We start from the raw sequence: 24,489 nt of genomic DNA on the forward strand, positions 1-24,489 counted from the left end.
AGGACCAACAGGTGTTGAATTCCCTCAAATTGAATTTACCAGAGAGTCAAGGAAATTTCACATCCCATCACAGCTCTAACTACATGATTTTATAACATGCTAGAAAGAATCCTGTTGGATTCCATGATAGTTGGATCATACTGAAATTCACTTAGTTCTAATAAAACATCAATCTAAAAAAAGTAAATAAATTCTTGACTTTGTAGTGACTTACCTTGTCTGCTATCCACTTCTTAGGATATACTTCTCTGAAATATTTAGTTCCATAAGCTTCTTTGCCATATTTGCCTGACTTAAAAAGTGATGGCTCATACTTCTCATAATTTTTATGATATGAAGAAAATGGCAGAAACCTGAAATTAAAGAATATTTTAGAATCAGTTATGCTCTTCTCTAGATGCCACAGGATTGATGTAAATCCATGCTGCAGGAGATGAAGTGTACACATGTTCCTGATATTTTTCACTATCTTCTTAATGTTTCCTCTCAGTATTGTGAGAGTATTACTGCAATTTCTCCTGTAGCCTTTTTCAGAATAAAATTGGAGCAAAGAGACAGTGAGTTTCAACAGGATAAAATCAAGACTTTGTGCACAAGGATCTAACTTGGTTCACTTGCATGAGTAGATTATTACTTTGTGTGTATCTGTACTGACAACTGGTGGGATGTGTGCAGGACGATCAGGGGCCCCTTTGCTGGGAGGTGCCTGCTGATGCCTCAGGTCCTAGCAGAGAGTGCAGCCTGTGCCAGCTGCCAGTGGCTGGCACTCTCCATGCACGGGGACAGACATCACCTCTGGAGATAGGCATCCTTGCTTTGTCAGAGCCAAAGCTAAATAAACCATATTCTCATTAGCAGAACAGAAACTTGCTCATATTTATATACCACAAAACAGAGAAATTGTTTCTTCAGAATTCACAGACTGTGTACTTTACTCTTAGGTTATAATTATGTCCTAATTAGCAATCTTTTTGAGCCAGGTTCTTTCATTTTCGGTGATAATGATGATGGACTTGCTGCTTAGATAGTGCCAGTGAGCAGTGCAGCTCCAGCTACCTGCTGGAAGGGGTTTTCAGATGGATGTCCCTAACTGCCAGGGACAACCAGAGGTTTTTTGGGTAGGTTCCACAGCAAACTGTATGAAGGAAAGTGAAAAACATCTTGTATATAGAAGATCTGCAAGACACCCTGCAAACACATCTTAGTTCCATCTATTCCAGTTTCCAGGAGAGTCATGAGAGCAAACAAGTACATTTTGCTATAAAGCAAAACACTGGAAATTAAGTTTATCATTGCTGATATTCTGAAAAAAAATCAACATGTGTTCTTAATTCTAGAAGTGCAGGAAAAAAATCTCGGTAAAATTAGAACGATATGCTTCAGAAGTAAAAAATATCACTTTTAAATCCTATGACAAGAAGTGTAGCTAATTAGAACCCTTCCTCAGCTGAAACCTTTTCAGAATCCAGAGTCCCCATAAGAGTTAGGCAAAGAAAGTTTTATAAAAATGAGGATTAGTCTTCTTTGTCTCTCAGCTGATACAGATGCAGAAAACTAATTGTTTTGATTAACTGATTTATCGACAACTGTTTGAGTGGTTTTGAAAATTATTTTTCTTTCTTTCCACCTCATAAAAAGAAATGGTTTGAGAATCTTACCAGCTGTATCAACTTCTTCTATCACGTGCCACAAACAAATGCCATGTAAAGTTAGTAAAAGGAAAACCCTGAGTTAGCAGACTTTAAAATAATAAAAAGCTATAGTAGCATGTGTATACCCATGGGAAAGAACACCCTCACACAAGACAGATTAGGGTACTTGTAATGCTAATTTGCACATGGGATGGCCATCACACACACACAAAAATTAATGTGGCCCCAGTGTCCCAGAGAATACATCGAAGGTGCTGTGAGCCGGCTGCTCCACTTGCAGTTTTTATCACTTCTGAATTGCATTTTAATAGTACATTTTTCTTTTGTTCAGACATGAAAGAAAATTGGCTTTCTCAGGGGATTGGATAGCTGAGAAGACAAGGCTTGCAGTTTTGGGATTTACCCATATATGCACAGAATTTAGTTGAGCCAGAGCATTCATAATTTAATATGAATTTCTGTAAAATGCATTACAGACAAAATAATTAAAAATCTTGAGAAAAGTAGAAGTAAATTATTATCATTTTCCCAAAATAAAAAATTCTACATAGAGGTTTTGATTTTACTGTGGATCATTTAATCTTTGTCTTTTGGCAAAAAAATTCTCAGAGTAATGTAGGTTCTATGATTCAAAAAAAAACCCCCAAAATTAACACTTTGAGACATAACAAGCAGTATTTTCTTTTAAATGAAAGAAAAAAATATAATAGAGGATAATGGTATCAAGTAGAAGCTTTTTCTTCTGTTTACAGTTCTGCTCTCAGAGTCAGGGGGCAAATCCTTAAAGTGATGATTCTCTAACAACATGCTTGTAAATTCAGTGTTTGCTTAAAGTAAGTGAGAATTTACCTTATGTGAATAAGTAATTAAAAGAATTGCAACAATTTTTTGTCCTAAGTAGGGTAACCAAATTAATGGGAGTAATACCAAAGTTGTTATATCCCCCCAAACCATAATAATAACAAGAAGTAATAGCACTGCAAAACACTTCAGTAATGTTATTATGTTCTGTACTTCTTTGTATACACCTGATACAGCTAGTCCCAAAATTAACGACAGTATGTTCTCCAAAAGTGACAGAAGAGAGTGATGGAAGAAGAACATTAAATTCAGACCAGGATGCCATTATCAACTGTACAAGTTTAGATTTCAATAGTTTAGATTTCAAAACATTCACTCATTTTTCCTACATCTAGTTTTCAGCTTTTCCTTGTGATTTAAGTGTAAATTCAGAAATTCTTAAATGTTTTCAGTTAACATGACAGAGACAGAAGTACCAATCAAAAAATAATTAAATTCTGTATTGATGTTTTATTGGGCTACAAGAAAAAGTCAGTATAAGCTGAGACTTCCCAAAAGATGACTTAATGGAAGGTGAACTTTCTCTAAATAAATATATTGAAAAATGAAAAATTATTTAATATCAGCCTGAATGAGAAATATGTCAAAGGATACAATCAAAATGAGGAAAGGGTTGGAACCAGAAATGAGAAACTACAAATGGCAGTATTACTCATACATAACCTGAAAAGGATCAGGACCAAGGCTGGCTGTGTCACTGGTGATGAAGACCAGCTGCACTGCTGCCGGGACCCCAACCTAATTAGCCTAAGAAGACTTAGAAGGCTTCTTTTAGTAGCCAAACCAGGACCTGACAGCTGCTAGAGGTATTTAAATTTCAAAGACACTACAGATATTTGTTGCTAACAAAAATAAAAATGTTTTATCTCTCATCCTGTCCTGGACCTTCCTTCTACTAGCAATTTCGTCTTTCTAAACCTTTTTTCCCCTCACATGTTTACACTCCCCCTCCACGATTTTTATTCCTACATTCCTCACCTACCATTTCTTCCCTTTAGTCTGCCTCTTTTATTGCAATCTCTCTTACTACTTTGACAGAAGATGGAAAAGGCTTTTTACATGCTGAAGGTTTTTGAACTGGGTTGACAGAGATGACAGGAGCAGCAGCAGGAACTGGTTTCTGGTGTCTATGGCAGTGTGAGAGGAGCACAGCAGCGCAAGCAGGAAGGAGAATTTCCCAGGTCCATCACTGACTGCTGGGCAACAGTGTCCCAATGCTATATGGAACCTACCAATAGGACACAGGACAGAGGCAGTGACTTTTTATTGAAATTTAAATGGCCACAATAAACTGGAGTGGTCCTCAGCGTGTTCTCTGAATCTGCCCAAGAGGCAAAATCCCAGCAGTCTAGTGGAGCAAGCAGGTAATCCTGATCCCAGAAAAGCTTCAAAACATTCCCAGGGTTCTGAGAAAGATCTGCCAGATCTACTGCTGGACTGCCACACATGCTGCACTGCCAGGGCACAGTTAGAAATATAAAACAGAGCATTGTTACATGGCTTTTCAAACTTTTACATTTGTATGTACTGTACATTTTTTAATTTAGTAGGAAAAATGCCAGCAAAGTATTAGCTCTATGACATTGCTAATTTTTTATCTAAAGTGTTTTTATACAATACCAATTCAATTCTTTGTTGTCTTGATTTAATTCAAATTCATCTCGCTTTGAAGAATTCCATGAACAATTAGCTCCAAACAAGCCACGCTTCTCTATCAGAAATCTGTGAATATTTTATCTTCTTCTTTTTCTTTAATAAAACACGACGTTAATTTTAAGCTTTCAAATTTGTATTATACCTGAAGTAATTTTTTCATCAAATCCAATCTTTTCACTTGGGGAACAAAGAAGGAAGCATAATGTTTTTCCCATAGCCAAACAACTGCAGCAGGGCAGACATTATTTACTTTACAATGCATGTATATTAAAATCAAAGTGTTAGATACAAGAATAAAGATGGAATATTTTATTTAGCATATCTAGTGACATTATCTTTAGTGCACTGGTTTTGCCACGAGAAGCCCATTTGGGTGTCTTAGTACAAATATTGTTTCTGGTAATATACTAAATGCACGGTTTATTGAAAAAGTATCAATCACTTTGATTGTAACATCAGTAAATCTAAAAATTCTCTGGCTATTTTTATTTAACCCCTGTCTGCAATAATGTAATGTGGCAAATAAAAGCACAGCCTAGTTCCTGTAGGAAGTAAAAGAGATCTCTTCTGCAGCAAATTCTGGAACTTCTTAATTATACACAGACTTATTATCTGCATTCCCAGTGTTATAAAGTACCAGAACTTCATTAGAAAAATTAAGATGGAAAAATGAAGGCTCTACTTTGTAAATTTCCAGTGGAAATTAGCTGGAAGAAGCAGAGGAATACTGGATCAAAAGAGGGTAATCATGCTTAACTGTGCCCTAGAGCACCCGCATGTATAATACGATTTGCACAGTAACTACCTCTCCTATTACTGCTTGTTTGGAGTATTCTGTGTTAATGGGGTTAGCTAATTTAGTATTTTAACTTAAAAAGACTCTGCTGATTAATAAATGTTGCACACTGTGCTAGTAATTAAAATAAATGGAAGAGTTACAAATAGAAGTTGAATTGTTAAGAAAACATTATCTGAAAATATATGATAATCCCTGTTTATCATAATACAATAACAGTCCGGAAAATATGCAAATTGCTGAAGTTGCAAAGCATAAGACAAACTAAGTATAATTTGAAAAAAGTTTTCAGATGTGCTGTGTTTGTATGACAAAAAAATGTAGTAGCCATTTTCACTGCAGCTAAGTCAGAGACACAGTAAAAGATTTTATAACTCTAGAAATTAAAAGATTTTTTAAAAACTCTAAACCTGAAAGTGACTTGCATTTTAAGTTTTCTTACAATTAATACCAGGCAGCTCATAACATTGGTGCTCTCCAAGTACAGAGCTTATTTAGGTCACTAATTTCTCTGCAAGTGTATCTGTTCTGCCCAGCACAGGGCAGCACAACAGCACCTCAGCTGCTCCAAAGAAAACCACAATCTTGCTGGAAATAAGTCCATGAGGAGCTGGGTGCTGCTGTATTCACACAGCACGGGAGAGGCAGGATGTGCAAACATTGCTGCACACCAGTGAACCAGTGTGACCAGGACCAGGCTGTGCATCTTCAGCACAGCACTGAGCACAGACACAGCCAGAAGCTGAGGTAATGTTTCTGATGTCATGCCAGAATAAATTAGGAAACCTAAGCCTTACACTCTTGCTATCACCACACTGCATCTTGTTCTGATGTTTGCTGACTTCAAAAAGATGTTTAATAGTATACTTCGAAGCATGAGGCATATTATATGAGACAAATTTCATCTAAGTTAATGAAAATAATTTACATTTTTGTTCTCTGGAAAATTAGGCCAGCATGCGCCTGCACACAACTGAGGAAACTTTTTATGCTTCATCTAAATCTGCTGGATCCAGCAGTTGTCTCAAACTAGACACTATATTAAGTAGCCATCCCAAAGGAATGAAATTGTCATTCTTATACAAGTGGAGGGGGAAATCACTTCATTTATATGAAAAATAGCCCAATAAGGTAGTAACAGCCTCAATTACATGAGAAAAAGGAATCATTTTTGTTAGGCTGGATAACCCAGTTGCTTTTCCATTACAGAAAAGGAAATTCCAACAGTTGTTTTAAGTGAGGACAGTATATTCTCTTTTGGTTTCATTTTTACTGCTTCTGCCTGCCTCAAAATCTCACAACTTTTCCAAATCTTTTGTGCATTTTATCAAAAGCAAGAACTTTCTCAGAGCTTGCAACACTCATCCTATCATCCTGTAAACAACCACTGATAATTAGAGGTTTGTGAGAATTCTGAATGTTGCTGAAAATTTCAGGTACATGCCAACAATCTTTTTGTCTTAAGAGACCCAACACAATACCTACTCTGGAAATATACATATCAATGCAAATGTCATTCATGCAAACACAAGCTTTCTCAATAAATGCCACATACTTCTGCTGCTCATTCTCTCTTTATTTTCTAAAACAGAAAAATAATCAGCATAGGAAGCACTACCAGGAAGAAATAAAGTCCCAAAGTACACAATTACATAGCAAGAAACAGAAATTTGTCAATTCATAATAGACACTGCTGAGAAAAAACTACTGTAGAATCTGAGTAACTCTTTGCTGGCTCCTCCCTGGAGACCAACATCCCATGCAGCAGCTGCAGCATTACCAGTGAGCATTAGTCCTGGTGATGACCTGCAGCTCTGTCATCACCTTTTCAAGGTTACAGATGTGACCCTTGCATGGCTGGTTGAATAAGAAGCACAAATGGAATGATCACAGCCTGAAAATGTATAATACACTCTGCTTTTAGTGCATGAAGCTGGGAATCATTGATTGTTGGGACATTGCTTCTGTGCATTAAGGATGGCATTAAATGCTTCCTTACCATAAGGTAAATAAAGACCCACATGAAATAATATCTACCAAAATTGGAGGCTTCAAATTTAAACTGTACAAGAGCAAATCTTCACAATTCCCTCACTGAAGAGTCAGTGAAACATTTATTGCAAGGTCTGACCTTCTGAAAGTGTTGACACAGTAATGTCTGGGGTAAACTTCATCAAATAAAGACTGGGCAATGTAGTCATGTCTATAAATGAAGGACATCATCTAACTCAGTTTGAATGCATCAATCACAACTAATTCAGTGAAGAAAACACTTTAAATGAGAGGTAGCATATTAATTACTACCTAGTAATAGGGGTTCTTTTAAATTTCACCAGCAGAAATTTTATATAAAAATGAAAATGAAAAAAACCAGAAATTTATGCTGAGATGTGAAAATTAAGCTGTTTCCTCCTCCGCACACCAGTACATGAAAGAATACAGAGAGAAATAGAAAAGGGGAGAATATTTGTACTTGGAACTGAACTCACTTATGATTTTAGTATGAAATAAATAAAGGGTGCTATCTCTCACTAAAGAAACAAACAGAAAAACCCACAAAAAAACAACTAAACAAAAAAAAACCCATCAAAAATGTTGTCCAGAAGAGAAAAAGTAGTCTAAATAAAATATTTTTTGAATTTCAAAACTGTTTCTGAATAGAATTTTCTTTCAAAGTTACTATTAATTTTAAATTGGGGGAAATGGTCCAAAAATAAAAACATAGAAGTTAAACCATGTAAACACAATTGATTCTGGCACTCTTAAGTCCCAGTCCTGAATCTGACACATAGCAATATGGAGCTGATAAAAAGGCATGAAACAGATCAAAGATAGCAAAACATCATGTGCCAGTGATCACAGGCTGCTCATGAGGAAAAGTGATTCCCTTCTGTCCTGAATTTTGTATTGAAGGGTCAAAGGATTGCCAAGAGCAGTGAATTCAATGAAAAGTTTGGCAAAACATAATTCTTTTCTAGGTAACTACAAAGGCAGAGAAAATGACTTAGTAGGCTTTTATTATGATTGGATAAAACAGTGTTTAACAGTCATCATGCTAAAAAAAAAATTTAAAAAGGAAATATTTTGGCAACAGTCTTAAATCTTTTGGGACAGAAGCTTTAATCTTTTGTAATGGATTATGCCTGTATTTGAGATTTTATGGAAAAGAACTGGCCTGTCTGGCACTATTACAGCTGCCATGGCTTAGGAAATCAAACTGCTTCAAAGATTATTCTAGTTTCTATGTCATGTTCTAACATGCAACATATGCTCCTTCCCCTTCCAAATGAGCTGTGGTAGAGAAAACAAGTCTTATTGGCATGCAACACCATTTTTTCTTCCCATAACCAGTAAGTTTCCAGAATATGAAGACTGAAACAGTGTTTTTTCCTTGGCAAGGTGCATGTGGCAGTACAGAATTTGCATTTGTTTTCTTATTCCCCATTAAAGCCATCTGTTGCATCACATATTATTACTATTACAAGTTCTTTTAGACACTCATAGATATGGATGGCACATGTCATACAATTACAAGATAGGGTCTCTGCCCTGAGCAGTTTATAATCTGAGGACACAGAATTTAGAAGTATACACATAAAATGTTTTCTAGTAAGCTGTCAGGTTTGACATTTCATTTTGTCAGGCATGAAAGGTTTCTGAAAGCAATGGAATAAAGAAAACATTCTCACAACAATATAAGAAGAGCCAAAGAACTCACTGATTGTCATGGATGGGATTTCTCCATTCCTCCCCTCGTGTTGGGTCTCTGGCCTTGGCTGGTGATGCATACATTGACTCTCTCACTCGCAGAGTTGGTTCCACAGGCTTGTAGCGCTGCTGCAACACTTCAGCAGGATCGCGGAACGGCCCCTGAAAAGTGCAGGAGAATACAAGTGCTCTGTTTGGGCTTACAGTTCTTCTCTTTCCCCTCTTTTGTTCATGGCATATCGCTGACAAAACAGGACACAGAATATTTGGGAAGTGTAGCAAGACTCTTCTCCCAAAATAACCAAAGCTGTTCCTTTTGATAGAGACTTACAAATAACATAAAGGTTGATAACATGCTCTAAAGCGTAAAAGAGAGTGCACTCCAAATTTATTTACCTACTAGTAAATACTTAAAATTTTAAATAAATGTATTGTTAGAACTGATTAGGAAAACTTTGTTTTTACTTAGAAAAAAGTATTGGTGAAATAAAAAACAATCATTAACTATATCTAAATTCTGCTTAAGCAGAAAGCTTAAATATTTTACTTTGCATAGAACAAACTTCAAAGAGCATTCTCTTTTCAATGTAACTGTAAACCTACCTTGAAGGGAACTTAATGCATGGCTTAAGACATAATTCTTCTAACAGAATTCAAACATGACTTCAGTACTATAGGCACATAGTCCATTTCTAAAAGATCTAATTTCACATTAACTTTGTAATTCTTAAAAAAATACACATACACGTCTTTTTTTTTCCAGAGTATTTAGTTTAATAACTAATTGTATCAGTATCTACCATTTAAAAACGTGGATAAATAGGAGGAAGTCCTCTCCTGTGCTGCTGAAGTGACATATCCTATATGTCTCACTTCTAGTATTAACCCTTAAGAACTTACCTGGAATATAATTAGTGCTCATGTCACTCATGGCAGTTTAATAACAAGCCTGAACTTAGAAGTATTAAAATTAATTTTTATTTTCATCATTGTTGATCTTGCAATGAACTAGTGAAACCTTTTGAAACTATGAACAGACAAAGAAACCTAATCACAGCCTTTATTCTTAAAGATATCCTTCTTTGAATAGGTTATCACTAACAAGTCACAGCTGGAGTTACTGCAAGCACTGAGTGAAGACTGTGGGGCTAATAAAAAGAAATGATTCACGCCTCATTTATGTTCACTTATGTTTTACATTAATAGAAACCAATAATAGGAACCAGTTACCATAAAAGTCATGGACCGTAAATAACACAAATGGCAAATAAGTATCATCTAGTACTTTTCACAGCTGGACAGGAGGATTGCTATATTTAAAAGTAGTTAATGGATTTTTATTGGAACTTTATTTTTTAAAGGCACAGCACCAAGATTTTGAGATCTTTTTAAAGGTCCCAGTAAGCAAATGAGCATAATATTTACACTTCTTGCAGATATTTTCTTGCTTCTGTTTTCATGGTCTGCATGAAAAATATGTTCATTTTAAAAGAACACAAAAGTCTTAAAACAGAATGAAAAGTGCTACCGCCTATGAGAGACTACTTACTATTAGAATAGGTCATTGAAACTAGTCAACAGTGTTTAGTAATACATAACCTGATGATCAAGTTAAAAAAAAGTTTAAAATTTATAATAAAATTGAATATTCTGTTACAAGATGTTTGCATTAAGTGGATATATAGAGGAAGGAAGAAAGACAAATACTATTACCAAATAATACCAAGAAAAACATGTTTAATTTTAAAAGTAGTCTTTCAGAATATTGTATTATTTCTTCACTGAAAAGTACTGACTCATCTAACCTCCAGGTTATAATCAGATATCCAAGCAAGGGGTTTTCTCCATCTTTAATTTCTGAGACTACTAATAGAAGGAGAGGGAGAAAGGATGTAACTAAGTAAAGGTCGCTCAAAATAAGGCTATGACATCACTAATGAAAGCAGAGTATATATATTAGAATACTGAGATAATTCTAAACATTCCCTGAAGATTTTTGTGTTCCTCTGAATCATGTATTTGAAGAAATTTAGTTAGTAATAGGGACCTCAGGAATGTATCTTAAACAAAGACCTCTACAAAGTCCATGTGTCTATTTCCATTTTACAAGATTAAGACTTGTGGAAACTCTGGTAGATTGGTGCTTAAAAAACGTTTTCAAATTGACAATGTTTGTAAATGTTCCAGGCATCCTCTTCAAAATGGAAATCTTTATGGGGAGGTCAGGCTTGGAAAAGAATGGTAGGAGTTGACCAACAATGTTTATCCTGAAGAAAACTCACAGAGCTCTATGCTCTATGTTTGGACTTTGTACTGAGTAGCATAAGTCTCCTTAATACCAACTGGTTTGCCAAATAAAGGTTGGCAGATCGGCATTCTTACTACTTTATCATAACATCAGAAACTCATAATAAAAAATACAAACTGCATTAAATTACGCATTCCTCACTGTCCCCATTCCACAACAGATAACAGCATGCAAAAGATCTAAATGGTAATGTGCATTCTGTTATTAATGCCTTTTAATGAATAGATGACTAATTTTAGCATTATCTGTGTTTCTATCAAACTATGATTCTAGTTAACTCAGTAATAAAAATGATAGATCTAACTGATGGAGAAGCACCATTAAAACCTTTCTATTAAATACACTATCTTACATACACAGACCTTACCTATTAAATGCTAAATACCCATTTCCCTAAGAGAAAACTGAAAGATAGTCAATTTTTTTTTTCTTTTAAACATATATAATTGACATCCTCATGTAAAACATCTAAACCTAGGGGCAATAAAAATTTTAGATACCTGAAAAAAAGTAACAAGTGAGCCAGGCAGATATTAGGAAAGGAAGCTTGGTGCCAAAAAGTGTTACCACAAAGAACGAGGACACAAGTATATCTAGTAATTAAATTTCTTATGGTCACACCAGACAACTTTCAGGATGTGTTCTGGTGGGTTTTCATTTCCAGCTGTTTCATCAGCTCAAACCAGTGTCCTTTTCTTAGACATACAACCCTAAATTGTCAAAGTGTTGTGCAGGGATTTAGCCGTGTGACTCCCATTAACATCAATAAGAGTCGGGCAGCTAAATCCACGCACTGTGCTTTGAAAATTTACCCCACAGTGTACATCCCAGGGTGCTGAAAGGATTAAAGTATTATATAGTAAATTCCCTCTTTGAGGTGCAGAAAATAAACAGAACTCTTCTGGTTTGTTCTAAAAGGCTATCTGTGCATGACTGCTGTGTGTGCATCTGAACTTAGAAAGGTCTATAAAATATTCCAAATCCAAGCAAAAGCTTGTAAGATACTTTGTATACAGTAAAGCAATTTTGCAAGAGCACCTTAACAATGGAAGAACTGTGAATTCCCTATCTATTTAAAAGCCTGATTCCTCACCATGTTCACAAGGCAAAAGCTTTCCTCTTTCCTGAGAGACAATGCAGCCAGTCACATCCTGCTCAAGGACTGTCATAGCCCCTTGGTCCCAGAAGGTAAAGCTATAATGTCATGTTTATGTCAACTCCAAACTCCCTGATCACCCAAACTGCCTGTTGGCTCACACTTTGTCTCAATTCTAATGTGAGTCAATGAGGTCATTCTATGAGGAATCTCAAAGCAGTCAGGATAGGGACAACACAAGAAAGGAAGGACAAAGGTGGAGAACTGCCCTGAAGTTGATTCCTACTGTTATAAGCAGTGGGCTCACCTCTGCTTCTCCAGATTCATTCTTAGAATCACAGAATCACAGACCTTCTTAGAATCATAGGATCATAAAGGTTGGAAAAGACCTCCAAAATCATTGAGTCCAATCTTTGACCAAACACCACCTTGTCAAACTAAACCATAGCACTAAGTGCCATGTGCACTCATTTCTTGAACATTTCTGGGGATGGTGACTCCACCGGCTCCTTGGTCTGCCTGTTCTAATGCCTGACCACCTTAAAGTGAAAAAATTCTTCCTGATGTCCAGCCTAAACCTCCCCTGGTACAGTTTGATGTTATGTCCTCTTGTCCTGTTGCCTGGGAAAAGAGACAAGCCCTCACCTGGCTTACAGCCTCCTTTCAGAGAGTTATAGAGAGCAATATTGATTCAGAGGAGTAAAACACCATTAAAGGTATATGTATATATACATTGCTTATTGCTCAAGTTGTTACATTTCTGCAGATAGGTGATAGTTTCACTGAAAGTTGCTAAGAAGGACTCATTTAGAAGTATTGTCTTTCTAAACAAGATACAAATAAGGAAATTTAAATATAGAATGGAGTACTAAATGGAAAAGTGTCAGAGGTTCTAAAGATGTTGTTTCACTCAAAATGAAACCAGCATGGAAAGTGTATGTGTGAGCTAAGTAGAAGATTCAGTAGACTGGGCAAACTGAAAAATTCTTCAGAACAGAGGGAAACTCAAAATATTTCTATCCCTGAAGTACTTGTATAGGCACCTACTGGCAAAAGCTACATTTCATTGTATTATCATCAAGTGTGGAACACAAATTTCTCAAAATTTTTTTCTGCTGTATATATTATTGGTCACATTCCCAGCAGGTTTTGATAATAAGGGAGCAAAAGCTGTTTTACTATCTTGTGAGACATTTGCTTTGACGCATTATCCCACAGATGTCCATAACTCTACAGAAAAGGAAAAAATCTACCTGCCAGATTCGGTGACATTAACTGAAGTTAAAATTGAGACTATGACAGTTAATAATGGAAGCTGGGCAAATTGGTTGTGATGGAGCAGAACATGTAGAAATCTTTGTTATTAAAGCTCTCACACATCTAGTGGACACAAGAGAGTAGGAACTATTCTGAACTGAGAGGATGCCTCAGTCTTCATATGGAAAAAAATTGCAAACTGAGGACAAAGTTATCAACAACTGCTTAATTTTTCCTATCACCTTTAATTTCTCCTTTTTTTAATGATTTAAGATTGGAAATTAAGAATTCTAGCTCTAATTAATCATAATATTGATACTCAATAATATCAGGTCATACCTTTGAAATATCATAAATTACACTTTTTTTCCCAAAGGACAAAAACAACATATAAAGAATTAATATTTCCCTGTTTCTACATAACACATAGATTTCTTTTTTCTTTAAGTCAAATCTGTGTCAAAGACTTTATATCTTCAATGCAAGCACTAGATTTATATTTTAAAAAAACATTCACAAAAGGGATTTTCAGACTTGATGATCCAACTCAAGATATTCTGTGATAATCTCTGATAAAAGATGTGAGCAAAAGCTGCCGCAGAGTCACTGGAACGTGTTACCTGAGGTTTCTGTCTGTCAGCAGGTAGCACAGGCAGTGATGTGACAAAAGCTGGAGGCTCTTTACAGGTTGGCCAGCAATAGAGCTCATCAGCAAAGGGACTCTTCACTTGCTGCTTCCTGTGGGTCAGTGGCTTTGACTGCCGTAGCAGCAGTTCCATTGGATCTGGGGATTTCCTGAATGGCGAATTGTAGACGCCTGGAATCTGAGCAGAAAATGGGATCATCTTTGACTTCAACTCATTTAAATTTCTACATAAACTATGATCAAAATCAGACAGTGGCACCTGCTGCACTTTTAAAAGTAAATCAGTAAAGTTAGGAGAAATAATTAAGGAGAAATAGGAGAGAATTTTTGGAATATCAAAACCAATAATTGCTTTTTTCCCAACAAAATGTCCACAATAAATTCCTGAACAGCTATTACAATGTGTTTAGACTTAACAGCAGAAAACACATGAAAAACAAAAATTTAGCACAATGATTTCTAAATTGTGACTAAAATAGAAAGGTTCATTCAAATAAAAAAAAAATTTGATTTTTTTTACATCACTAATTGTATGACTAGTGTGGTATAATATAACAATTACCAATATAAAACACATATTTCAAATTCTGTTTTAGCAATCTACATCTTTAACAATCTGTGAATATCTGGCAAGTCAAAATTATGTGACAACTGTTCCCAAATCATACCTATATATGCAGGCATTTTATCAGTTGTATATAAACAATTCCCAAATAGACATATGTGAGTTTACTGAATTAATTATGAACTGTTACATATGAGAATTGCTTTTCCATATTGCACAAAGCCACTAAATTTCCCATAAAACAGATGACAAATGATTAAAATATACAAAAATTAATTTAAAGATACAGGGTTGTTTAAAGATAATTATATTTTCTATAAAGGTATACTAAAACTTTTAAAGCAGACTTGCTCAGTTAAAATATATTTTCCTTTGCATTTATCATAATTCTACTCACTAGAATAAATCTTGAATAAAAGTAGTAGGGAAAGAAATTGGTTTCGAGATGCATGGAAAGTTAAAGAAAAGAGTAAATATTTAAAATCTTGTATTGCTCTTTTGGAGCACTATTGAGGACCCATGAGAAAACTGTGTAGGGCATCAGCCTCTTCACAAAGTATTAAACTCTTGGGGCTGAGAGGACAGAACTCTCCCCAATGAGCTCTAATGCATTTTTCATTAACATATCCTACTGGAAAGTTCCAGTTTCTTGTGTCAAAAAATTAAATAAGGTACATATAAAACATATGGTCTAACAGATACTTTTTTTAAAAAACTATTCAGCTTCTTCAAAATAGTGTTGGGCTATTTAAAATTTTAAAAGCTACATTCTTCATCTCTAAATTGTACGGGTCTAATGGCAATTTATTTTGCTTCTCTGTTATTTGTTCCCCTCTTAGAGCATACCCTACAAACTGTTTCATTAATGGGTAAAATGTTCAGTGGGAAAGAGGACTTGAATAGAGGTAAGTGGTAGAAACATAAGTATGCCAAAAAACCACTGGCTGTTCCTTCAGCTTCTCAGGATGCCAAATTAGAATGGTGGGGATCCATGCTTCAAACAGCAGGCAAGAGAACCACTGGAGTGAAGGGGAAATTCTAGGTCTGTCTCTCTGATCTGTAAAGTCCAGCTGCAACTTAATCTTTTGTTCTGCAGATCTGGCTTGTTCTCACATAAACATCTCATAAAGTCACAGATTCTCCTCATGCTGTTATTATTTTCATAGTACTTCATGCATTGTTATATTGCAATTTTCTTATCAGCCCAGTAGAGTTTTGCCTGTGACCACTCGGTGATCTGTAAGTGCTACATAAAGAGAAGTTCCATGGGCTGTCTTGAAATTTATTGCACTCTCCCACAATTGTTGAATGCAGTTATACCATATACTTCCTACACAAGTTTTCTCAAATATAAAATGCCACAGTCAATACAAATTCCATACAAATGGAATGCATTAGAATCACGCAAATAAGATCCCTCACTGGAGATACACAAACCATCTCTATGCCATGGTCATTACACGCTTCACTCATTAGTCCTACCACAGCCTTTGAATCTGCCTACATTATGAAAAATTAAGTTTTGCCTTTATTATGTTGATGACAGTAAATAGAAAAATAATAAGCTTTTTCACATATTTCACTGAACTGTTCACTGTGTTGTTGCTTCATTTTTCCACCCCTTCCTGCACCATCCATACTCAGCTGTGGAGACTGTTTTCTAGACATGCCACGAGTGTGCAGAGGTTCCCAGCCATGGGGAGAGACCCTGCTCTCATGGTATGTCTGTGAAACATATTTTATAGAAAGTGACAGTGGCACTGAAAATTTAAATATTATCCAGAAGAGAAACATCTCCATGCTCATCACTGAGAATCAGGGTGATCTGGAAGAAAACACTAAGGCATAACATCTCTCTAAAGTTGGCAGGCATGGATTTGTTGATTGGTAACACATCCTGATCAGGGCTGAGTCTTCCCAAAATTTACACCTCTTTTTAAGCCTTTTCTTAAAAAAAAAAAAAAAATGCTGAAGAGCAAATTGAAAAGGAAATATATATTTTTTTTTAACTGAAAAAAAAATTAATTGTTCTATTATTTCAATCTACATAACACAGGCTTGGGGTTTGGGTTTTTTACTCCAAAGTCTAAAAATACAGTATCTGAAATAATTTAAATGTTCTTCCCCTGGAGAATAAAATGCAAGAATAACTTTAAATCGATGTTCTGTCTAGGTTACTTCTTTTAGTCACACTGAGAGATAGTGTCTCCATGAGTAAAATGGCTTTCTGAAACTGCATTTTGCAATCTCTATTAAAATACTGTGTATATTCTATTTTGTGCTTCTTTGATTAAATGTTTGGTAGTAATAAAAAGCTATAGTTCATAAAGAGTTCAAACACTGTGAAATGCTACTGAGTATCACCAAGAGCACTAATAAAATTGGCTTTTAGCACTTTTAATGAAACCAAAATTAGCCATAATAAATGTGGAAATCTATTGATTCAGTGTCTTTGGAATTATTATTGCCGAACAGGTGTCTTAACAAAGAATCATCTTTTGTTACCCTTTTTTTACATACTCTCATGTTAAATGCATACAGATACTATATCAACTGTGAAAATGGATTTGTAGTTTAGAGAGGCCAACCAGACACTTAAAAAGTTTTTGCTTCTTCTACAGGTGAAACTCTTTGTATGATATGGGTCAAAATTGATTACAAAGTGCATATTTCAATAATGATTTTTCAAGTAATCCTTGTTAATTACTTTACATTTTAACTATATATGTTGAAGTATTCAACAAGACACATAACAAAGCAATCAACAGAGATAGTATCTAGACAGATAAAATTAATACTAATTAATTCTAAATTCCCCAAAGTTTGTGGTAAGGTTAGCCCTAGATTTAAAATTGGTAAAGTATGGTAGGAGAGACAAGAGGATGAGTTTGATTCTACTTTCCAGTTTAGATCAATCACTGGAAAAATTGCTTCCATTCTTTTTTAAAAATATCTCTGCAAGTTTTAGTCTTGTTTTTGGAATTTCTTGTGTTGTGCAATGTGGTGATGAATACCCTATTCATTCTGTCCTCTGCAGGGAGCTGGCAGTCTACAGAAATCTAAGAATTTCAGGGATCAAAGCCTTTGGTACTTAATATATTTGTATATCTTCTTGAGACAAATACAATGTATTAAAAGCATTACTTCATTTTCTTTCCCTACTTTAATAAAATATTCTCTCAACCACAAAACCATTGTACTTAATACTGCTTTTTCAATGGTAGAAAAGTATCTGTCTTGGATATTACCCCATACTGTGATTTCAATATTTTCCCCACCTTTAGTCCATAAGAAAATATGTAACACTCCAAATTACCACAGATTACAAAAAAGTACCTCTTGTCTGCAGGGAGAATAATATATTTTTCTGTACCCATGCTCTTCAACACTAAGAAGGACCTCTGTCAAAGCCAGATTTCAGGACTTCATTTCCAGGAACAATTTTCTAAAGTGACAAACACTATGGGGAAATCTGTGCTAACTGTTAAAAAAACTTAAGCTGAGTTATTTGCAGTACTGTCATGCTAACTTCCACCTCAATAAGACCAAAGAAATCTCAGGAGGGGATTCTGCTAATAGCTTCTTACTGACCTCCTTACATCAGGCCCTTCTGGTAAATGGTGGCCCAGTGGTGAATATGGCAAATGAGGTGTGAAAGCAGAGATATTTTTTTTTAAGACGATGCTTCTGACTCATCAGGGAAAATAAAAAAAAAAGAAAAAAAGAAAGAGTGAGAAAGAGAAATGAGTTATACAATAGATGTATTTTCCCCTAGAATTCTCTGCCTCAGACCTTCCATCATGGAAACCCAAGCGTGACCTGGAATATTAATTGCATCAGGTCAAGCATACTGGCAAATGTACCATTTGTTACGCAGTCATCCTTAGTATTACATTAATATTTTGAATTCTTCTGCATTTCTAACACTCTATCATTTAGTTTCCTCCCAATCATTTTCTTATCTTTATAATTAATGCTCAAATATAAAGGAAGAAAAAATCATAAGGAAACAAATATTGATTTAATAAACATTAGCAAGGAAAAGATTTAGGGATTTTATGGTCTGAATTGCTTCCACCACTAATGCTGTATTTACACAGTGCTAAAGAAGATCCATTTTTGTCTTTTCCTGTTTATCATTTCGATACAGAGAGCAAGAGTTTACTCTTTCTATCTATTTTTTTTTTTTTCCAGAATAAAAGAAGAAAATTATTAAGGAGTTTCCTTGAAAGCTAACTATGAATTATGGCAGCAGCAAAAGAAATTGAAAGAAGGAAGTAACAAAGAAAGGAAAGAAAAAGGTGCAGGTAGAAGGGGAAAAACAAGGCTGTGTTGACCATGCTGGACAGTACATCGGAAAGACAGGTGATCCCAAATGGTATAATAAATCCTGAGCAGTTTAGATTCTGAAACTTCAATTTATTAATTATTTATTTATTAGTCTTCTTTCGTACTTCTTGGCTGAGCTTTTGAAGTCTATGTAAAAAATTGCAAACCAAATATGTTCTAAGATACAGCACAGCTATTGTATTGCAAATGATAATACACATGCAAAATTAAAAATTGACAAAGTTGAGCTGAAGATAAATTGCAAGGATTAAATCAATAGAAAGTGTGTTCTGATATATTTACATATTTTTACTGTAACTTAACTAAGCAATAATAAAGACATGCTCTGTTTTAATTACTTTTTTCATATCAACTCTGAATGACTGAAATAATCAACATATATCATGAATATAAATGTTTAATTTAACAGTCATTTAATCTTGAAAAAAACGGCTTTGAGGGAGGAAGCTTGTGCAAGTGGTTTTCACAGTAAGAACCTAAGTAAAGTGCTACTTTCTCACTCTGGCCTTTTAAATAGGAGTTAAATGAGAAAGAAAAGACTTCAACAAAATAGGCACTTAACTTGAAAATCCTTTCTTGCTCCATTGTATTTTGTAAAAAAACCTAAGCAAGCTGAGAGGAGAGGTAAGAGATCTTTAAAAGCCATAAAAGTAAAAGCATGAAGGAGAGCTGTGAATGAAATATTTGCTAGAGATGGGATTGCTGAATCAACACTGACCAGTGCACTTCATCATAATTATCAGGACATACTACTGCCAGGGGATTTATAAAAATCCCACTCAGCAAATAATTGCCCTGCTGTTAGGAGATAGTTGGAGTGTTAACACACTGTCACAGTCCAGCGTTTAGTAAGATATTCAACATTCAATTACTCTTGCTGAGAACTAAAAGGAAACATGATCATTTCTCAGCTACTGCAGTTATGCTTCCACATGAATTCCAGTGAACAATCCTGTTAATCCCCAGATATAGTTTCTCTAGCAGGGAAAAGAAATACCTTAAAACATTAATGATTCACAAGGAAATAAATGTTTATATAATGCTGCAAAGACGTCTGTAAAAGAGAAGGAATTTTGAATTTCTAAATAACTAGCTTTTTACAGACTTTCAGAATATTTCATATTTAGTGAAAATAAAATGCCAAGACTTTATATGAGATTTGTTTTAAAAAGAATATCTATAAAAAATCTGTAAACACTGTTCTAGCAACAAGTATAAGACTATGTCCATGAATTCAAATTTGAAACATCAAAATATTTAAGCTTCAATAGAATGTATTCTACTAGCAACAATCTGCAATTTTTTAACTAATGTGAACAGAATTTTGTATTAACAATTAATAAATACATTGTAAAGTTTATGCAGCTGTTGGAAAAATACCATAGTATGGTTTAACATTCTGGTTTGAGATAAAACTTCTTTACCATGCCTGACAATAGGAAGAATTTCACCCAGCTTTATAAATGTAGGTTGGGTTCTCACTGAGCTAATGCTACTCCTCAGGCCTGATCCTCTAATCCCTGAAAAATATACTCTCAGGAATTTCATCTAAATAAGAATCAGAGGACCTAGCCTGTTATTGCTCCTAAGGTATTTTACCTTTCTTTGAGACACTGCTTTTAAGAAGAGACTGAAGAATTCATAAATGAGTGATGAGTAGCGTATTTTCTTTCAAGTGGGATTAATTACCTGTCTTCTGCTTAATATATATTCTGTTTAAACAGAGTAATAGAAACATTAATTATTGTTATTCTGCCTTCAGAAAAGCTTGGTTCAGTCCTTTTCATCTGTGAAATGTTTGCTTGATATTAAAATAATAGTGCAGTCACAGTTTAAATGCACTTGTATAAGTAAACCAAGCAGCAATTTTATGGACTGTACAATGAGGTGTTAAGGAAATATTCAAGTCCAGTATCCTGGCCACAGACCATAAAACCAACCTCTAAACATGCAAGGCACTAAGTTCAATTGCAGGAAACAACACTGCAATTGAGTATCCAAACAGGTACCAACTGCTTGGTCATTTAAGCATCAAGACAAAAGAGAAACATATTCTTCGTTTACTGCATGAAATATTGTGGCACAATATCCAAAACACAGTAGCCCAGCAGATGCAGAGGCATCCCAAAAATGCATCCACCTTTCATTGATTGTCTCTCTGACTGAGGCTTACTCTGTCAAATCTAATTCTAAAGCAGGCTCTTGATGACTTGACTAGATCAGGGATAATAACTTGAATGAGTGAGTGATGGAATGGGAAACAATACTCTTATGATAAAGACACAATACAGGGACAGCACATTCAAAGTTCTCTTACTCTCTTCTCATTTGACTTCTGATTTCAAAACAAGCAGAAAAATACAAATTATTACTGAATGGCTTTATTTTAAAAGCAGGAGCAGGAAATTTCATTTATTGTTAAAATTTTCTATTTAAGAAGTGCTAGGCTGAATATGGGATAACGTACAAATTATAAGAATCTCTGAAAGAAAGCTGCTTCTATAACCACCTTGAGTAAGTGGGAATTAAAGACCTTAGTCTGAAAAATAATCTCTGAAGGTAAATTTATTTTTCTGTGTCTCAATAACTGCCTGTAAACACACAAACAGTATTGAGGCTACAATAATGTATCTTGTGAGAAGTTTTCAGAACCTTAAAACACATACCTACAAATGTGATATTACTTACATCTTTAAAATTATAATTCCATCCATTGTCACAATGGATTTTTTTTCTACAAAAAAATCTACTTGCAATTCACTCCTTTTCTAACTAGATTGAGAAAAATCCTTCTAATTACACCACTTAGACTCTTCTAATTTGTAACATCAGAAGTTACCTGCAACATATCAGAAGAGAGGAGAAGCTCTTTGTATCAGGTAAAGATGGAAATCACACAGAGATTTCCTTTGTCAAGGACATAATTGCTAAATAGAGAATTGTTTTACTCCTCAAAACTGCATAGGTGCAACCAAAACAATGTAACATTCTTTTCCTTGTGCCTTATGTCTGTTGCATTGTGCTTACATGTGAGTATTCCCTCACAGACATATATGCTGACAGATTTATTAAACAGTAAACCTATGGGATTAAGCAATGAGTAAAAACTCAGAATGTGGCAGAATGTTTAACAAAGCAGCCTAGACCAATAAACAATGAGGGGAAGGTTTAATGAACAGTCTTGTATTGTATAGGGAAAGAATAATCAGGGAACAGAAGCATGTTAGTCTGATTACTAAAGGTAGTCAGAAATTAGTAGAAAAGAGTGAAATAATCAGAAAAAAACCCCCAAAGATGAGGACTTTATTAAAAGATTGTTGAAGTGGAAAAACTGAAAACAGAGCAAACAACAGATAGAGGGAGATGTACAGTGTTTGTAATGTCCCTTGCAGGACAGACACAATTCCCAAATTAACAGTATATATTAGATACTAAACAAAAGCACAGAATATGGAATAAACAATGGAAGTAATGAAAGAACTTTACCATTATGCTATTCTGTTGCCTAAGAGCTGAAAAAGAAAAGAACTGGTGTGTGCATCACTCATCTTGAAGTCTCATTAAAGCAAGGATACCATCAGTGCCACTTCTTAATCAACAGGAAGGTTTGCTTTTGAGACATGCATGGTATTTTATCTTCATGACTTCTCCCACGCCATTCCTAACCTCTCTCTTATGCAATTATGTCTTACTTAGCATGTACTTCTCCTAATATAGGAGAAAAAGGAGAAAAAAATTACCTGAGCAAGACCATAGCTCACACCAACTTGGTTAAATACCAGATGAACTACTATGCATTAACCAAATTTACACCAGTAACTATTTCAAGAATGTCAGTGGAGTTCCATCATTTCTGAATGTAGCTTTGTGAACTATTTAGCTGATGTTGTGCTGCACTGTGATTTCCTTGCAGTATAGATTCTTTCTTAAATGCTTTTACTATATCCTACAAACAGCCATCATTCAATATATAACTCATTCTTACCGGCTTTCTGACCCTGAAGCAATCCAACCCTTTTGCCACCCCAATTGACAGTAATACACAAAATGTGGTCATGTTTTTCTAAGATCTCAGCATGTACACTTTTTGATAGATCACACAGCTTGTCCTTTAAACTCTGCCATTAATCCTACCCACAGGAATTGAGTACAAAGTTTGTTGTCTAGAAAAAATCCACACAAATAGGGATTATGCAATTCAGATGCCGAAAAAGACTGTTTGAATGCAGGGACCTTCTAGCTAGTGGATTTTTAAATTACTAAGGCTGAAATGCTCAATGCTATAATACATGGTAGATACAAACATGTCACTCTGTTAAAATATCAAGCTTTGTGTGATATGGCTAGTAACAAGCTCTTCTGAGAAATATTGCCATATCTACGGGGACAAATCTTTAAAACTAAGTTTGCATAGGATCAATCAGAAAACAACACTCAAATTTTACATTTTATCGTGTATTAAGCTCTTTCTAACGAGAGATTAATTTTTTGTGTAAACTCTCATTTCTTGGAACAGTTAACCAGTTATCAAAAAAACTGAAATTATTTTACAGCAGGAAGCCTTTAGGAAAAATAGAGTTTACAATACTGTCACAGATAATGTTTAAAAGTTCATTCACTGACTATCTTTAAAGAATGAGAAGTGAGTATCTTGTTTTCTAGGTAGTGGGACAAAAGGAGAAATTATTGATTTCTGTTGGAAATACTTTCACTTACCACTTGTGCTAGGCTGAGACTTCAGAGAAGAGTGAATGGGAGGGAAGTACTTTTCACTGACACTGGGAAAAAACACATCTGAAATAGTTCACATCCATGCATTTTGCATAGGAAATAGGTTATGGTATCAGCAGACAGCACTTCTTCCATCCTCTAACCATAGTTACCCATTTCTGGGCAAGAAGATCACCACACTTACAATCTTAGTTTTGGCTTTGACTGTACCTGTCCTCCCTAGAGAGATAACCACTATTTCCTGGAGAACAAAAATGTCTGATTGAAAAGAATATGAGCAAAACTGGAAAATCTATGGAAGCTGTAAAGTTTGTCACTAAATTATTTTCCCTGTAGGTGGAGACCAAATAGATTCTGAAGGTGTATTTTGGCTTTCAGCCCTTTCCCTCTTTTTTACATCACCATGATAGTGTGTTGAGTAGCAGAATTAAAGTTCTGTGTTCTCAAGATTAGTTATCCCAAAGGGCAAGAGCTGGACTCAGATTCTAAGAGAACTAGAGATTTTTGATTGTGTGTGCAAATCACTTAAAGGTCATTTTTGGAATTTTGAGCTGGCATTCAGGTACAACGTCTTTCAGAATCACAAACAGCGCAGTTACTGTCTTATTTCAGTTTATCTTACTTTGTCCTTTTTTATGACAGAAACGTTAAACAACACGAACTGAGATACCTTCCAAGTGAACTGAGATGGTGTGGACAGTGCCCCATGAGGCACAAGATTGGAATGATTTTCCTGGAGTGAATGCCTGTGAATAGAGTGATACATCTGGCTTCCAATGGGAAGTGAATACATGAGGAAAGCTTGTTAATTGAACATACCTGTCACAAGTACTGTCAGAAGGATATAATGCAAATTGTGAACC

The 24,489-nt window shown here is 35.1% G+C and overlaps 1 protein-coding gene across 1 annotated transcript in view; it reads right to left on the reverse strand.

The window, feature by feature from the left end:
- SPATA17 (spermatogenesis associated 17) overlaps nucleotides 1-24,489 on the reverse strand; it is an 89,555-nt gene that overhangs the window by 21,524 nt on the left and 43,542 nt on the right. Inside the window, exons 7-9 of the mRNA XM_071425964.1 lie at nucleotides 13,955-14,158; nucleotides 8,684-8,835; nucleotides 215-353 (exon numbers count right to left, since the gene is read on the reverse strand). Coding sequence (XP_071282065.1) covers nucleotides 215-353; nucleotides 8,684-8,835; nucleotides 13,955-14,158 — 495 coding nt within the window. The remainder of the gene's footprint in view (nucleotides 1-214; nucleotides 354-8,683; nucleotides 8,836-13,954; nucleotides 14,159-24,489) is intronic.

Source organism: Agelaius tricolor, unplaced genomic scaffold (assembly GCF_023055355.1).
Source record: "Agelaius tricolor isolate 1412-34295 unplaced genomic scaffold, bAgeTri1.0.p SCAF_1, whole genome shotgun sequence".
NCBI classification, from domain to species: Eukaryota; Metazoa; Chordata; class Aves; order Passeriformes; family Icteridae; genus Agelaius; species Agelaius tricolor.